The sequence below is a fragment of the Phragmites australis genome, chromosome 17, assembly GCF_958298935.1.
Source record: "Phragmites australis chromosome 17, lpPhrAust1.1, whole genome shotgun sequence".
NCBI lineage: Eukaryota > Viridiplantae > Streptophyta > Magnoliopsida > Poales > Poaceae > Phragmites > Phragmites australis.
The window spans coordinates 24,610,669-24,628,982 of NC_084937.1; the positions used below are offsets into that span (position 1 = coordinate 24,610,669).

Sequence of the window (18,314 nt, forward strand, 5' to 3'; positions counted from 1 at the left end):
TGTTCAACTCTCATCATTCATTCTTGGTAATGATCCCATTAAGAATGCTTTTGTGTTCTTTGTTTATCGATACATCTTTCTATTAACTGTGTGTACAAACTTTTTAGGCATGTACAAATTATGATAGGCACGGTGGATTTGGTTTGATCATTCTCTTAGTTTGAAGAAGCTTAGCATGTCCCTATCAAAACCCTTTCTATTCTGCTCTGGATCTTGAACTACTACTATTTATGTTCTGATTCAAAATCCCAAACCATTTGTTGGGACACTCTTCCGATCATTCCCTAGTTTTAAATGGCACCAGTGCAGTTATGTTGAAATGAAGAAAAAGGAACCTCTTTGAAGCTGTTAAGCAGGAGGACAGTCTATATACGGAGGGAGCAGGGTCTGTGAGATGAACGAATCCGATGTCGAAAATCTTATCTTCATATAACATGGGTGTGTTTTTTTTACCTTTAGACTTATCCCCAAAAGAGACGATTGCCAGCTAATCTCATGCAGGCATTGTTCCATTTGTTTACTTTGAGTGCTTTGGCTGCTATTTCTTGGAACTGTTTTGTTTGCAGGAATCATCTGGCCTCACTAGCACCGGGTGGCCCGTTGCCAACAGGTAGGACCTGAACACAAGTAGTCTCATCCATATGAATATTGTGTTTCCTTCCATTTTTTCTCCCGATGCTCATATTTTCCAGCTCGTCCTCTGCTCCTGTTGACAGGCAAGCTCTGAATTGATATCATCCTGCCCTCGGGTTATCCAGTTCTGATGCAGGCGCATTTGATGTGTGAGCATATGGTGCATATGAATATGTATGGCAATGATTGGAAAAGAAGACACAGATCTGCGGCAACCTTTCTGGCGAGCACAATGATGCACGAGAAGATAATCTGGCGGATGGTCGGGTCCACTCTCCCATTCCTCAATGACTGCACGGGCCTGGAGCAGCACGGGTGAATGCGCTGTGCCGAGGCCGGCCAACGCTGCCGTGCACAAGACTGGGCAAAAGGAGGGTGGCAACGAGTCATGGATGGCGAAGGAGGTGCGTAGGGTTAACCCCTATTGGGCTACGGTCTTCTCCTCCTCAAGAGCAAGAAAGCTGGGCGTGGCTAGGAATCTATCAAGACTTGTTATCTACGTACCTTGTGGTCCATGTTCTGGGGAGTTCGAAGTCGTATCCTTTCCTGTCCTTAGTTTACATTTCTCTCAAGATTCGGTTCCTTTGCTTTCCCTGCCCCTTTAACAGTGAGCACCTTAGCGAGGGTGCCGCTAATGGTAGGAAGATGAGGAGAAGAAAAGACAGGACACTGCAGTTGGGCTGTGCTGAAGGAAAGGTAAAGCAGGAGGTAAGCAGGCAGGGAATAACTTGTAACTTGCAGGCCACTTCTTGCAGTGTTCAGTGAGTGACCATGGGGTAGGGGTAGATTTATGAGCTTCCTGATGCTTTTGTCAAGCCCAAATTTAAAAGCTTAAGGGGGGCAAAAGCGTGTTTGGAGTGAATAAAAGTATTGCATGGGTGAGGGCTTTAACTAATCTAAAGCTAGATTCGAGCGTTCGCAAGCCCCGAGGCTAACGAATAGTTTTAGCTGTTTATTTACTGCAAAGAAAGATTGAGATTAGGAGAATCTGAACCCTGGAGCGCATCTCTTTCAGCTGCCTGAAACTTGCACTAATTAAAAGCTTAAGACTCTAACCCTGGCTTTAATTTGCTCTGCCCTTTCCTGTTGATTTCTCTTGGCTTATCAAACTCAAACCCCTGGTTGTAACTGACATTCACAAGCAAGAGTCTATACGGTTAGAGGCCTGAAGAGAAGAATAGAGGAGAAAATGAGAAAGAAAATGTATGGATGAAATGAAAGTAGGTTTGCTTTGTTGTGGGGTAAGTAATGCCTCGATTGGCACCCCCTGCTAATGTTGACCACCATTTTCTTCAACAAAACTAATCATGCCGATCATGAAGGGCGTGTAAATAATTGACCGTGTCGACCATTAATAATTCCAACAGTCAAATAATGATTCGGGTAGCGGGGAGGGGGCATAATTTACAGCCAGGCTCCTTGAGAAAGCGAGCAGTTGAGCCGATAAACAAATGCCTGTGAGAGTTGGCAGTGTCAGGGATGCCGGTTTGCTGTGCTGTGAACTCACTCAGCTCCCCTTCCTCTTTACGTTTGTTGTGTGTGGATGTAAGTAGTAGGGAGTAAGTAAACAAAAGCAAAGGTAAACAGCATGATTAAAGGGCTGTTAAGAAAGATAAAGGAAGGCACCACTTAAAAATAACCTCCCTTAAGGTTAAACAAAACCAACCATTGTGGTGGTGGTTAGGAGGAGTAAAGCGGCTGCCTGCCTTGCCTTGCCTTGGCTGCTAACCTCTGTGGTTCACCATGTACCACTACTGATGAAACTACAAGAACTAGTGAACAACTGCTAGGAGCCCTATAAATGTGACAAACCTTTGCCTACAAGCCCTCTCTCTCCCTCGGTTATAGTCTATGCTCTTCCCTCTTTCCTAGCTCTTCTTCATATGCCTCTCGCCCGAACAGACAGCATCAGAATCTGCAGTGGCCATCTTTCCTTTTCTTGCCATAGGCTAGCTGTGACGAGAGCTCTTGCTTGCTTGCTCCAGCTATCATATTGCCTATGCAGCTCTGGCCAATGGAGGAGTTTGTGCATCTTCTCTAGGCTTTCTCTTCTCTGATTCGTCCATTGACCTTTGGTGAACTCTGTGCTAGCTGCTTGTATACTCTTCTTCTGCCCCCTGCAACTTCTGCTTGTGTTGTGTGACTCTGAGCAAGATCGATGGACATGAACGAGAGCAACGAGAAAGGGATGGAGAGCAATGCCTCCTCCGGCGGCGGCATCCCAGTGGAGTGGCAGAGCCAATTCAGCGCCGCCTTCTCGTGCCCGCCAGCGCAACAGCAAGCCCCCATAATGGACTCCTTCGCGTCGGCCGGCCTGTGGGCGTCGACCTCACAGGCCATGGCGCTCTCCGACGTCAGCCCCATGTCAGCCGCGCGGGGGGGCGGTTTCTTGGCGCCAGTGCCCGGATTCCTCCCGCAGGGCCTCGGCCATTTCCCGGTGGACTCGGGGTTCATCGAGCGCGCCGCGCGGGCATCGTGCTTCGGTGGCGGCGGCGGAGTGATGTGCGCCAACGCCGGGTTCGGTCCAGCTGATCAGCCCATGAACAACGCGTTCAGCGGCTCGTCGGAGGCGCTTTTGGATCACCAGAGGAAGGACGGCAACGAAAAGGGAGAGCTGGAGCTCGGCCGGAACGGCCACGACGAAGTGCCGAGCTCGGAGGCGGTCGGTGGAGACTGCTCGTCCAAAGGGACGTCGGACTCCAAGAGGAGGAGAAGGCCTAATGAGGTGAAGATCATTCTTGCTTATGTCTGAAACTTTTCAAGCTTCCTTTCATCAATCTTTCAAGTAGCTAAACTCAGATGTTAAATGGATGTATCTGTGTGTGTTTTGTCTAATGAAGATAGGAGCCGACCAGGTTCAATCTTCCCACTTGCCTGCTGAATCTGCAAACGACAGCGTGCATAGCAAAGACAAAGGCGAAGAGAGCAGCCCGGCAACAACCACCGGCAAGTCGAAAGGGAAGGGAGTGAAAGAGACCTCTGAGTCGCAGAAGGAAGAGTACATTCATGTCCGAGCTCGGCGCGGGCAGGCAACCAACAGCCACAGCCTTGCAGAAAGGGTATTGATTTTCTCATCGAGTGGCATCTCCGTGTTGTGCAGATTACATGAGTAGTGTTGAACACGCTGATTGTTGCTTCTGTGCAGTTGAGAAGGGAGAAGATTAGTGAGAGGATGAAGCTTCTGCAAGACCTTGTTCCCGGTTGCAGCAAAGTTAGTGTCTTTCTGGGAGAAAAAAGAAGAAGAAATTTTATATTTCTGTCAATTTCGTTACAAATGTAACATCTTTATGTTTTTGGAACTGAATTCAGGTCACTGGAAAGGCAGTAATGCTGGACGAGATCATCAACTATGTTCAGTCCCTGCAAAGACAAGTTGAGGTAATTACTAACGTTCCCCGGTGTGCCTGAAAATTTGCTTAACTTGTACGAATTAAGGCTTTAGCTTTGAACCGAGCTCTCATGTAGAACAGAGGAAGTAGAATAACAAGATATTGAGACCTGATTAGTATTTAGAATAAATATGATCAACTGTTGATGGTAAACAACAAAATTTTGACCTTCCCTTTATCGTGCAGTTCTTATCGATGAAGCTCGCAACAGTAAACCCAAGGCCTGACCTCAACATAGAAGGGCTTCTGTCAAAAGATGTGGGTAGCATCTAGCGTTGTCAGTTTCCTTTTCTAATTATCTATCTAGGAATCTAACAAAGCCATTTTTTCTTAACATCAGCTTCTTCGCTTCCCCGGGGTCCCTTCATCTTCCATCGGATTCTCCCCAGAAATGATGCACCCACAACTACAGTTATCGCAACCAGGTCTGATTCAGGGGGGTGCTGCTGGCATGGCCAATCCGGATGTGTTCAGAAGAATCATGCAAGCACAACTCAGTGCAAAAGACGGATCTCAGGTTAGCATCTACTCAAAATAATCGTACATCATGCAGTATTATTCTTTGTTTTAAAAAACCAACACAGCATACAATATTCACTTGAGACTTCAGTATTCATCTAACGAAACAACTAGTAGTTAGCATAGTTTAAGCTATCATGTAGCAACACAAATTGCTCCCAAAAATCATACCTCTACGGTCAATAACCCTCCAATATTCAATGAATTAGCTGAACATCTAGATACATTATCTCCCTAATAGAAAAATCGCACACATCTCAAATTTAGGCTATCCTATTCCTATCCTAGGTTGTAAGATCATGAACAAACTTGTGAACCTCAGATCTTCAGAAAAGCAACATGTTCTAATCCTCGTTGCATCCGATCTGAGTAACAAGCTGATCGAGTTTCCAATTCTTCAGCAGATGCCCCACGCATTGAATGGGTCATTCAGTGACGTTACGCAGATGGCGTACCCGTCCCTGGGCTCACAGGACTTGAGCATCAGGCCATCGCAGGATGGGTTTCAAATGTGACCAAGGCCAGTTGCACATGAGGGCCAAGTTTCCATCTGATTCATGAACAGGCAGGAAGGCACAGACACATAACTGATGCTGCCACTGCTGGAGCAGCAGCGTTGCAGTGCTAGCTCATCGCGTTACTGAAGCCTTTAACTGCGTCACGGGCTCACGGCTGTGCATCGGCCGGGTTTTTATTGTGTTCAGAACTGAAAAGGCTCGAGGAGCCCCCACAGAAGCGCTGGGATGAATGAAATCTGCGACCTGACCCGGATGGTTGGAAATTCTGTCTGGATGGCGTGCATTTACGACGCACAGTGCAGCAACAGCCGTTGTGCTTTTAGCGAGTAACTGAACTGCTGCTGCAGGATGTAATGCAAAGAGCCTCGTTAAGTTCGTTCCATTGCTTTGTTTCATGATGCAAACACAAAATGGGGGACGATGTTTATGCTAAAAGATCAAACATTTGACTCATGTGCTTCGATTGCAAAGAATGATGATAAATCACACATGGTCATGCACCATGCGTGTCCCATTTGAACTATCTTAATTTGCTCTACAGCATCATGTGTGTTAAGAGCTTGTTAGGTTGGGTACCACACTCTATCTCGACCAACTTCTTGTGACGAAGAGTTGATTCGTTACGGCTTAGGCAAATGTTACAAAGAAAATGAGCGCAACATTGGTCTGCTGAACCCGGTCCTGCCACCTGGAGCAAATTTGAGATGCTCCTTATTCGCTGATGACGCAGTAATCTTCACCAACCCGGATAAGAAAGAGCTGCAAACGTTAGACGAGATCCTTACAGCATTTGGGAAATGCTCAGGTTTGATTACGAATCTTTCAAAGACCGAGTTGTTTCCGATAAGATGTCAAAATGTCGATTTGGAAGACCTTCTCTCTGTGTTTCCGGGACAGATTAAAGCCTTCCCTTGCAAATATCTCGGGCTACCTTTGCACGTAAGAAAGCTAAGGAAGGTGGATGTTCAGCCTCTGATTGATAAGGTAGGAGGAAGACTCTCGGGTTGGAAGGGACAGTTTTTCTCCTTGGCCGGGAGAGATGCTTTGGTTAAATCGGTCCTCTCTACGCAGCCGACCTACCACCTAACAGTGTTCCCTTTGCAAAAGTGGCTTGTGAAGAGAATCGATAGCATTAGAAGGGCTTTCCTTTGGAAAGGGGAGGCGCCAGAAAAGGTCTCGGGAGGTCATTCTTTGGTGAACTGGAAATGCACAGCTCGGCCAAAAGAGCTGGGAGGTATGGGCATCCTGGAGATCGAAACTTTTGCTAGAGCTTTACGATTGAGATGGCTGTGGTATCAATGGACAGACAAGGACCGACCGTGGGCTCATCTACAACCTCCGGTTGACAAAATAGATAGAGACCTTTTCATGGCATCCACAACGGTCACGGTAGGAAAAGGAGATAAGACAAAATTTTGGCATGATAGCTGGGTTCATGGACTTGCTCCGAAGGTGATTGCACCGAAATTGTTCAAACTGGCATCAAGGAAGCACAGAACAGTGAGGAAAGAGTTACTTAATGACAATTGGATTCGGAGTTTGCGCCAACTAACAACACAGGAGGAACTAGCCCAGTTTAGTGATCTATGGTCTGCAATTCAGAGCACACATCGGGATCAGTCTGTGGAAGACGAAATAAAATGGAAATGGACTGCGGACGGAATCTACTCGACAAAGAGTGCTTACAAAATTCAGTTCTCAGGGGCAGTGAACCGGATCCAAGCCCAGGCTATTTGGACAGCAAAAACAGAGCCTAAGTGCAAGACCTTTGCTTGGCTGGCAATTCAAGGCAAAATTCTCACAGTTGACAACTTGATCAAAAGAGGTTGGCTACAAAACCACGATAACTGCCAATGCAAGCTATGCTCAAACGCGGATGAGAATGTCAATCATTTGCTGAAAGACTGCGCATTTACTCGCCGTGTTTGGCAATACGTTGCTCCTTGGTTCGGTTGGGATATTGTGCCAGGCCTAAATGAATCATCCAACATTCGGACATGGTGGCGTAAAGCGAGACGTAAGATTACCAAAGAAAATCGAAAAGATTTCAATGGAGGAGTTATCTATTTTTGGTGGAATATTTGGAAGGAGAGGAATCGTCGAGTATTCCAAAATCAAAGCAAGGATGAAGCTATCATTGCTACCAGAATAAAAGAGGATATTGATCAAAGGAACCGGGCGTGGATCTTGGCTTAGTTAGGGTTTGGGTTCTAGGTTTTTGAGGGCGCCCGGCTCCTTGCGGTGGGTTCCTTCTTTTGGTTTGGGCCTCGGTTCTCACCGAGCGCGGTTGGACTCTTTGTTGTTTCCTTCCTTCTTTTGGCTTGTCGAACTGGTTTGGGTCCGTCCTGACCCTTTTATGTTTCATTTTCTCCTTCTCTAATATAATTCGGCAATTCTCTTGCCGTCCTTTCGAAAAAAAAATGAGCGCAACACAGATGTGGCACACCGCAACTGTGGCAAGAAACCCAAAAACATGCCACGAAAAGACAAGTTTGTCGTTCTACTCGACTGTGAACTACTCCCTCATCTTCAACCTCAGAGAGAAGAGCAGAATCAAATTTTTTAAGGATGTTTCCCCCGATACGAAAGCCCCAACTTGTGACTAAATCATGATCTCCCAACACACACACAAAAAAAAAAAGAACTCTTGCGACTGATCATGCATTGATGCACAGTGAAACTTCTGTTCAGTTTACAGCTACCACCGACCGTGGTGCGAGCTCCGGCGACCGCGACGCCGCATCGGACAAGCTTCTGAGCGTGTGTCCGTGGCGCATTCCGTTCGTGTTGCTGGGCGGGGATTCGACGCGTCTCTGCTGTCCACCGTGCGGACTGCGGGTTGCAGAGACAACCGGCCGGGCGCGGTGACCGAGCGGAACTGCGGAAGCTAGCGGGTGCGGGCGGTATGGGCGAACTGGGGCAGAAGTGTCCGGTTCTGGTTGCGAGTGGGCTTGATGTCCTTCTTGTTGCACGACTTGCCCATAAGCCGGAGGATGGACCATGGACGCCATCTCCATCCGGGACAGCTTCGCAAAAATCTAGGAAAATTATTCTTTTTATGTGATAAAATTATTTTTAAAATTATTTTCAGTCCTACTTTATATGATGATAAGCATTACAAATGAACTCACTTTTTCATCATATAAACTAGGGTTGAAAATAATTTTACAAATTAGTCCATCACATAAGAAGAATATTGATGAATTTTCTTAGATTTTTTGGAATTTATTTGAGACACTAACAATTATTACAAGTTATAAAAATAGTCATTTTTTTTAGAGGATTTTAGTTTTAAATATACAAAGGATTTTTCAGTGAATCTAATTAAAATGAGTTGCACATGAATTATGAAACACGTAAAAAAAATTAAAAATTTTAGAGTAACAGAAGACCACCGTTTTGAAAAAGAGGGAAAACGAAATTCAAACGCATTATTGTTACTGTTCATGCGCGATACTGCTCGTTTTCGGCACACTTTGTGCCGAATACGGTGTTACAGTGCCATATTCAGCACACCGTGTGCCGAATATAGTATTTTCGATGTACGGTGTACCGAAAGTTAATTTTCGGTAAACGAAGTACCAAATACGAATGCTAAAATTGTAAATACGATGATATGTTATCTATTTCAATAAATATAATCGCGTATATTATCTAATTTTATATTTTTGCCTCCTTCTTGTTGCATGACTTGCCCATGACCCGGAGGATGGACCATGGACGCCATGTCCATCTGGGACAGCTTCGCCTTCGCGCGTTTGGTTACAGACCCGAGTGACAAGCTAAATATGGGTTATGGTTAAAATAGGAGTAATATTAAAATCTATTATCTTAATATTTGAACGCGAACAGTCACCACAAAATTATCACGTTAATTAAAAAAACAAAAGAATTTAGATCACTCATTATTACAAATAAAAATATTTAGATCACTCATTGTTATGAATATCTAACGGTCTAGATTAAATTAAAAAGCTTATATCAAATACAATTAATAAATAGGTAAATTCGAAATTAAAAAATATGGAAAATTAGCAATTCGATTTCCAAACAGTTTGGAAAACAAAACATCTAAACAAAGAGTCCAAATAAAATAAAATTAATAATAATTGAAATTAGGATCAGAATAGAAAAGGAAGAATCCCTATCAAATACAGTCTTAGAAGGAAAAAAATTATTATAAAAATCAAATACCTAAATAAAGAGTACATGTAAAATATAATAATCAATATCTAAAATTCATAATAAAAAATAATGAATAAATTAAAAAATTACTTAGATAATAGATTAAGAAGCACCATGATTTTCAAAGTCGTAGCGTCAAGTAGGCAACAAGCAAGCCACAACACTGAGACAAGATAAACATATTTTGATTTTTATTAGGATGCCTACATCTAACGCACAATTATAACAGTTTATCAAAACGTATACGAATCGAGCCGATACATATATACAATTCGATTACAAGTTTAGAGCCTAAATAATTTTTTCTTCTACTAACATAATTATTATATCTTCTTCTAATTTTATATGTTTTGTAATTAAATCACACTAACCTCATAAAAAAAACTAAAGAGACTAATTCAATCAAATACTCCCTCTGGTTGCAAATGTATATCGTTTTAGCCTCTTCAACTATTCTCTAAATATAAGTCATTCTCGAACTTCTATGCATGTTTTTCTCTTTTGTTCTCGTTTTGTCCTTGTTTAATAAATACTAACCACTCTCACAAATGAATGAGTTATTTTTTTCAATGCAGAATAAATGAAAGGCAACAAGGTCATTTGATCTACTTTCTTAATCCTTGTGCACAAATCTAAAACGACATACATTTGTAATCGAAGGGAGTATTATTGTATCAAAATATTGCAGCGAGGTCAAATCGGTCTTGCTAGTTTGGTAAAAATAAATAGTCGTTTGTTACGTGACCAAATCAAAATTTGGCAATCTAGCCAAAATGCAGGCTGCCAAATCGGCCGCCTAAAACTCCCTCCCGCCACTAGTTAGTTGTAGACAAAGGCTGCTAAATCTTGATTTCGAACCAAACACCCGCCAGATCATTGACCAAAATTTGGTTTGCCTTCCAGTGTCATAAACCAAACAGCTCCCTTGCCCGAGCGCCGCCACCACTGACGCTTTTGCCGAGGTCTCGTCGGTTCACAGCCTCACCACGCTGCCACAGAGGGAGACGAGGTGGAATAGCGAGAGGGAGCGCAGTGCAAGCCACGGACCGGGCCGGGCCGTATCAGATTGAGCCCATGTTGTATTGCAAATTCTGAGCTTCACTTCACGAGCTCCGATGAGTGAGCCCTCGAACTCCGGACGGCACCAACTGGAGCAAGACCACGAGAACACGGAGCAGATCCCTGACGAACATACCCCCAAAACACACGCACGCACGCCAGAAGCTGAGAAGTACGTATAAGACAGTTTCACGGAATGACTATAGCCTACAAAATTTATCCTCGCGGCACAACCGGAACCAGATCAATGCTGAAAACAATGTTTTTTACCAAGGCTTTCTTGCTCAACCTATCATAAACCTGGCTCTCGTTCATACTTATACGCTCATACACCTCCAAGGTACAATCCTTGCCTACAGAACGCACTAATCCTTCCATGGATCGCTCTCGGTCCTCACTTCTGAGGGTTCAACTACCTCCGTCGCGGCACCTTCAGAAGAGCCAGCCTCAACGCTTTCTTCGCCGGCGGTTGCTTCAGCCTCCTCCGTGTCCGGTCTTCCCCATCTCCCGCCAAGGGCGATGGTCATCATCTCGTAGATCTTACCTCCCAACTCCGCTGGACTATCAGGCTGTATAATGAAAGGAAACAATCGTGTTCCGATCATATTTATCATCGTAGCCATGAGTGGAGAACACACGCATAGGTTGTTGTACTTACAGTATATCCACTGGAGATCAGGGCGGTCTCATACAACAACTCAACGGCTCTCTTGGCTTCAGTACTTTCAGGCTCGTTTTTGCAAGCAGCCTGTGATGGTTTGTGATTATGAGTGACAGCTTGAGGGGCATGCCATATGAATCAACTTTGCACATCAAGATATGCAGCATCGCAAAAGAACAAACTAGGTATGTTGAATTTCAACAGATGATGAAGGAAATCTTACGCTCAGATCCTTGATAATAGGGTGGTCAGGGTTGATTTCAAAAATTCTTCTACCTCTCATGAACTCCAAGCTAGATGTGTCACCAAGTGTCTGTGCTTTCATGAGCCTATCAAATTGAAGAAACACATGTTAGAAACAAAAGTCCAGTTTCAAGGTAACAATCAGGTTGTATGAGATCTCAACCATAAAGTTACCTTTCCATGTTGGCGGACCAACCAAATTTGCCAGATACTAGAACACATGGAGAAGAGCTAAGTCGCTTTGAGATCTGGACCTTGGCAACTTTATCACCAAGTTGTTGCTTTATCCAGTCACACAGAAGAGTATACTCCTGCTTGCTTTCTTTCTCCTTGTCCTCATCTTCATCGCCTGGAACAGCCAATATGTATTAGTGTGCGCATTGCCAAACAGTTTACATCATCAAATCACATAAAAACTTGAAATTTACTTACCCAATTCTAGGTCCTCTTTGCTAATATCAACAAATTTCTTCTCTTTGTATGTCTGTAAATTCTGAATGGCAACCTCATCAATTGGCTCGATAAGGTAGAGAACCTACAGAAGAAAGAGTGGCACTATGAGCAAAAACTGTAGCACAACATGAGGAAAGCAATTATCTGTTCAGTAATAAGTTGTCTTCGTACTTCAATATCTTTCTGAACCAGTTTTTCCAAGAAAGGAGCAGTCTTTGCACTCTGAAGACTATCCGTAGCAATATAATAGATCGCCTTCTGGTTTTCAGGCATGTTTTCTACATACTGATCAAGACTTATCAAATCTGTCTCATTTTTGGAAGAGTGGAACCGTAGCAATGGAGCAAGACGCTTGTGATTTCCTGTGTCCTCAATGCAACCAAGCTTCATGAACTTGCCAAAGCTCTCCCAGAATTTCTTGTAGTCCTGCAACATGAGTGACAACGCTTCAACACAAGTCTAGTAAATTAACATCTGGGGGTGAAAAAAGAAAGGTACATCCCCTTACCCTTACCTCTTGGTCATCCTTCTCGGCGATCTCTTGAATCATGTCAAATGTCTTCCTAACAAGCCTCTTACGCATAATTCGGACCTGAAACATAGGGATGGTAGCAATTATATCCAAACATCAACAACATCCTGTATGTACTAATCAAATATACTGTATGGAAAACACATTTTTTCCCAGAACTTACAATTCTACTTTCTTGAAGGATCTCACGAGAAACATTGAGAGGAAGATCGTTTGAGTCAACTACACCTTTCACAAAGCTCAAGTATCTGGGAAACTGCAGAAAAATTATTCATTCAGCAACTCTTTCAACACCATCATAAATCCATAATGGTGAACTGCAATGACAAAACAACAGGCAACATACCAGCTCGCCATCAAAGTCGTCTGATATGAAGACTCTTTTGACATACAACCGAATATTTTTGGTCTTCGGATTCATGATCTCCTCATTGCTAAGAGGTGCCATCCCTGGAATGTAAAGAACACTCCTAAATTCCACCTCACCCTGTTTAGAACACAAGCCATGTAAAAATGTTTAACATGCATAGACATAAGAAAAGGTAAACATTGATAACCCCACACACCTCTGTGGTGAAGTGAGTGTAAGCAAGAGGATCCAAAAACTCATTAAATGTCTTCTTGTAAAATTCATTGTACTCAGTTTTCTCGACTTCCTTTGGATTCCTCATCTGCATGGAAGAAAATAAATTCAACTTTAGTTTCGCCAAAAGCAAATAGAAACCCAAATCTGTCAATATAGCTTTCAGATATGTTTCACATGACTAGAGTAACGAACCACGAGGTTATGGTAACACATAAGTTGGTGTCAGCTAGCTTACCCATATTGGCTTTGTTTCATTAGCCAATTCCCAGTCCCAGTACTTCTCAGTGATGGTTTTCTTCCTTTTCTTTTCACCCTGTAAGAAAAAGAGGATACATGTTGGATAATACAACACAAAAAGAGTCAATTTAAACACAAACAAAATCAAATGGACAAAGAACTAACCTCCGTTGCCTCTTCACCTTCTTTTGATTCTTCCTCCTCCTCAACCTGTTCAGACAATACACAAGTGCAAAGACGATGGAAAAACTTTAGTACTAATTGCAGTGGACATCGGGAGGATTAGAATAAAGCAAAATCATAATCCCACCTCAACTGTTCTTGATTTCTCCTGCCATGTATATATAGGGAATGAGACAAACTGTGAGTAGTTTTTAACTAAACCTTGAATCCTCGCAGGGTCGGCAAACTCATACTTATCATCATCCTGAAGTAGCATAACAACAAGGCAATAAGAATTCTGCTTTGGGGTGGAGATTGTATAACACAGGAGTATAGGTTTCATACTCTTAAGTAAAGAGTAATCTGTGTTCCACGCGTCAGCATTTTTTCAGGATCAGTTTCTTCCTTGATAATATAAGAGCTGCTGTCAGCCTCGGCTTCCCATACATACTGCTTATCTGCCTTTGGACTCTTAGTGGACACCACAACCTGCAAGGCAACAAAGAATACGCAAAGTTACTAACAGGATGGAGCAACATTTTCGGCTTGCAGAGCAATTGTAAGAATCTTCGAAGTCAACAGATTTTTAGAAACCATTGCAGACTCATCAACCCAGTGATAGCATACAAGAGATAATCCATACCTTCTCTGCAACAAGGAAAGCTGAATAAAATCCCACACCAAATTGACCAATAAGTCCATTATCTGCACCAAGATCTTGGTTTTCCTGAACAAAACAGAGCAAATAAATTCTTGTCAACGAAGAAACAAATGATATCACCATGGCACGAGACTGAAGTAGATATATGAAAGAAGAGAAAAATGCACCTTTAGAGCCTTCAAAAACTTTGAGGTGCCACTTTGTGCAATGGTTCCAAGACAGTCTTTGAGTTCATCTTTACTCATGCCAATGCCAGTATCCCTGTGAAATCCAGAAAATGAGACTGAATAATGATTTCAATCACAATTGACGATTAAAATTGGTAGTGACTACTGAACAATGAACAACTCACGTGATAGTGATTGTCCCAGCATCTGGGTCGGGTTTGATCCTTATTTCCATTTCACCACCATCAGCCAGCACTGAAGAATCGGTTACACTGAGGAATCTCAGCTTATCCAATGCATCACTTGCATTACTGGGTGAAAACATAGACTGTGTCAAGATCATACAATCGGGTAGTGTAGAAATGCAGCTAGCGAACAGCAATTCCTCTTTGGTTATAACAGCAGTTTAATTCAATTATACATCTCTAGAAGAAACCCAACCTTACAAGTTCACGAAGAAATACTTCCTTGTGGCTGTACAAACTATGGACAATTAATTCCAGCAAACGGCTGACCTGAAGGACAAAGAGAAACATTGCATAAATACACAATCACTGAACTGCGAAAACCGATAAACAAACCAGGTATCCCAATCCAAAATTCGACCAAACGGCACGAAATTCTCAAACTCCTTAGCACACCGACCTCGGCCTGGTACTCGAACTTCTCGCCGGCCGCCTCCTCCTCCTCCCCGGCTGGCTTCTCGGCGACAGCAGCGTTGCACCTCAACCCGACCATCCCCTGCCTCCGGGCCTCCCATCTCACCCCTCTCGCGCACCTCGCCGCGGGCCCCCTCCCCTGCGGCACGAGCGCGGACCGCTGCGGCCCCCGCGACGACGGGCTCGGCCGCAGCGCGGCCACAGACGACGCCCCCAGGCTCCTGCTCAGCGCCGGCGCCATGTGGTAGAGGCTAGAGACCGAGGCCGACAGCTCACGGCTTCTTCCTCCGTGCGTGTGGTGGTTCGGTGCGACGACGCTTGGGAAACGACGAACGGATAAGAGCTAGGTTTTATGCTACGTCTGGAGCTGCCTGGAGGAACGATGGGGGATGGGTTTTAAGAGGGGCGGGAGAGAGTGAGAGAGAGGAAGGGAGAGAGTGAGAGAGAGGAAGAAGACGAGACGAGGCGGAGAGCCCGGAGGCTTCTAGAAGCGCGTAGGACGCACGGGGGTGGCGTGTGGCGGGGCCGTTGCGGGCGCGCGCACGGCACGGACGCACGGTTGTGGTGCGCCGGTGGGGTAGCGGCGGCCGCGCCGTCGGATGGGGCTCCTCGACGGCGGGATGGAGCGTGGGATTGTTTTTTTAGCTGATAATGTCGGTGCGCGAGGTCTAACGAACTGTACGAATACTGTCTGTCTGCTGATAACATGTGTGATATAAGCCTAGATCTGTATATCAGCAGATGCAATTAGAGGATCTTTTCGATTTAGGGCAGTTTCAACTGGAAAGTCATTTTTTTCGCCTCGTGGTGCTCCCTTGTCCTCTTATATTTCCTTTAATTCTCATAAGGGATGGAAATAGTTAAATTTGTCTTCCCAAGTTTGTTACTCTTTTGTTTTTTTTTTTCTTTCAAATTTGTTCCCATTTCTAACAATGGTGGGAGACATCCATAATAGAATAAAATTCATGCTCCAGCTACAAATAGTCTGACTCAATTATCGATAGGAGAATTCAACTCAGTCTTACGCCGAGCTGAAGTAGAGGAGGGAAGGAGAAACACAAGTACAAGCACTTCTGCAGACTCTAGTCTTAGCAACACTTACGAGACTCAACTATCCCACTTCTTTCTCATAGGGGTGCAAATTAATTAACTTAGGGACTCAGCTGCCCCACTTCTCTCTCATATGGGTACAAATTAATTAACTTAATGTATTATCGATCTTTTTTTAATTCAATCAATTATGCTAATTCTCTGAAAATTTACTCAATATAAGAAAAATAATGTTATTAGATAAACTAAAGAGGGTCGGTGGGTACCTTTAAATTCACCAATTTGCATCCTTACTCTTCCCGCTCCTCCCCACGGTCCTCCTCATGCGGGTACTCACGTTCATTGGTATGCACTACGGTGGAGAGAGTAGGTGAAGTGGTGCATGCTCATCGATACGGAGGAGGACATGGCGACGAGAAGAGGCCACTTCGTACCTTGGTCGACGTGTGCATCTTGACCTCGAATGTGGATAACTGACGGTGCAGAGGACGACACACGACCGTTATCAAGGAGACAAATGGCGAAGTTCAATAGGGCGACCCTAGTGCACAAGCACCAAGGTCCAAATTTTTTTACTAACTTTACATCTAAATCTCACCTTTTGTACACCCCTACCTCAAGTGTGTGCACTAGGTTATTAGGTATCAGCAAGCTAGCGCCCCCTCGGAGAAGGGAAATGGTACAAAAGGAACAACAGACCATCAGACAAGGGCACAGAAGAGAAATAGAACAGAACCGACCTCCTCTCTACTGTTCATCTCCCTCCTCAGTCTCTTCTTCCTTAGCCTCTTCCCTCCTCTAGATCTTCCTCTACTTCTTCCTCAGTAGGTTGCTAACAATTTGTATCAAAGCCCCTTGATCTTGTCACACTAGAGCCACATCACCATTCCACCTATTTCTAGAAGTCGTTCGGTGGCATGGACCAGTGGATGAAGCTAATCCACAATGAACTTCGCGGACTCAACGACCGGTTTTGGGTGATTGAACAACGACTCGATGGCATGGTCACATTGGGCCATTGGGCATAGCGCCCCTTGTAACACCCCGATTTTCAGATTTCTCAATTTTTTAAAATTTTCTAAGATTATTGAATAGCTTCACCAGTAAAATAGGTTTAAAACTTATTTTCTTAATCAATAAATCAATATAAGTTATTATTTATTGTGCATTGCATGTTGAGTTTTGTTAGGAGTCAGGTAAATGCATTAGAATTCTTTTTCCTTTTCTTTCTCTTTGATGTTTTGAGTGAAAAAGATTTTGAAAAGGTTTTTACAAAATTCAGTAGTGAATAAGTTAAGGATTTTAATGGTTGGAATTCAAAGTCTTTGAATTCATCATCTATTCAATCCTTGATCATACTTGTTCCTTCTCTAGTTCAATTTAAATCTTATCCAAATCATTGTTTAAAGTTAATCTCTCATCTTTCTCAAATTCTACCCAAATTCAAATTCAAATTCCTTATCTAATCTTTTTCTTGATCAATCTCATTTTTCGTTTCTCTTAAATTCACTCCAAACTCAATTCAAATTCAAATCTTATTCAAATTTCTCTGCAAAAGTTTTTTTTTTCTAAACCCTAATATACCTAAAGTGTATTTGGGCTCATTCTCGCTCAAGTCCAAACCCTTAGCCAAGTCTTCTTGATGGCCTAACAAAGGATCCACGAAATCTGCAAATTTTCGCGGAGTCATAGATAGCCTCATCTTCTCATGACGTTTCGGAGTTCAAAACGGTTTCAAATACAAATCTTGACAATAAAGTTGTAGGTCACGTCGAGAGCTTCGATTTGAACCTATGGAAGTCCTCTTTTGGATAATGGAGCTATGGCCCCAGAAATAAGTGCTGCGCAGATAAGTCCGAGTTCAAATAGTTTATCTTGTGATGCATTTTTGGAAATCAAGATGACATTTTCAGAATTTCCAATGACTACCAAAGTTGTGGGTCTTTTTTAGTACTACAATTTAGAATCAAGAAACGTCCAATTTGGAGTCCGGACGATAGAGATATCATCCTTGAAATACAGAGATGCGAAAAAGAAAACCGTAACCGACTCGAACTCGAATCTGATTCGTGTTCGGTTTGGACTCCACCTCAACCAGCTGTCCCTAGCCCTATATATATGAGTTGCACGCCCTCTCCTACTTATATTTCATGCCCCCAAGCCCTAGAAGTCGCTGCTGCCCTATCCGTGCGTCGTCGGAGCGCCGCCGTTCGCCGGAGCCGCCGCTGCCGCCGCCCGTGATGCACTATGCCGTCTTCTCCGCGAATCCTTCTTCCTCGACCACCAAAGCAAGGTGAGGACCCCTTCTTCTCCTCCCTTACTACTGTTTTAGCATCATACTAAGTTCCTAGCCAAGCTCTAGCCCCGGCCAAAGTCCGATCTACACCGTCACAGTCGTCGCCGTCGCAGACAGCAGCGAGATAGCCGCGCTGGAGATGATTGGCATCGATGTTCCCGACCGACCAAAGGTCAAATCACCAATCCCTTTCACCTGTGCATGTTCCATGATGTTCCTCACACCCTCGCCAACCGGTTTGGCCAGTAGAGTAGCCAAACTATCGAAATCAAGGTCGACATACCCGCTGTCCGGTTTCTGGACA

The 18,314-nt window shown here is 43.8% G+C and overlaps 2 protein-coding genes across 4 annotated transcripts; one reads left to right on the forward strand and one right to left on the reverse strand.

Moving 5' to 3' along the window:
- Positions 1 to 962: 962 nt before the first annotated feature.
- Positions 963 to 5,565, forward strand: LOC133897650 (transcription factor bHLH49-like). Of its 2 annotated transcripts, none has more exons than XM_062338444.1 (7): positions 963 to 3,358; positions 3,474 to 3,692; positions 3,779 to 3,844; positions 3,943 to 4,011; positions 4,209 to 4,280; positions 4,363 to 4,539; positions 4,943 to 5,565. In XM_062338444.1, the coding sequence occupies exons 1-7, from the start codon at positions 2,792 to 2,794 to the stop codon at positions 5,054 to 5,056; spliced, it is 1,284 nt and encodes a 427-aa protein (XP_062194428.1). In that variant the 5' UTR covers positions 963 to 2,791; the 3' UTR covers positions 5,057 to 5,565. The 2 variants fall into 2 exon arrangements, with proteins under 2 accessions (XP_062194428.1, XP_062194429.1); XM_062338445.1 differs by having other exon boundaries at positions 4,946 to 5,565.
- A 4,986-nt stretch (positions 5,566 to 10,551) lies between these two features.
- On the reverse strand, positions 10,552 to 15,116 carry LOC133897651 (heat shock protein 90-5, chloroplastic-like). Of its 2 annotated transcripts, none has more exons than XM_062338447.1 (19): positions 14,651 to 15,116; positions 14,447 to 14,520; positions 14,191 to 14,316; positions 14,006 to 14,099; positions 13,821 to 13,904; positions 13,523 to 13,666; positions 13,326 to 13,442; positions 13,181 to 13,225; positions 13,014 to 13,091; positions 12,759 to 12,863; positions 12,539 to 12,679; positions 12,356 to 12,448; positions 12,175 to 12,252; positions 11,832 to 12,086; positions 11,640 to 11,742; positions 11,382 to 11,556; positions 11,188 to 11,293; positions 10,962 to 11,051; positions 10,552 to 10,872 (listed from the first exon to the last, which is right to left on the reverse strand). In XM_062338447.1, exons 1-19 carry the CDS (start codon positions 14,903 to 14,905, stop codon positions 10,669 to 10,671), a joined length of 2,367 nt encoding a protein of 788 aa, XP_062194431.1. In that variant the 5' UTR covers positions 14,906 to 15,116; the 3' UTR covers positions 10,552 to 10,668. The 2 variants fall into 2 exon arrangements, with proteins under 2 accessions (XP_062194431.1, XP_062194430.1); XM_062338446.1 differs by having other exon boundaries at positions 12,169 to 12,252.
- Positions 15,117 to 18,314: the final 3,198 nt, after the last annotated feature.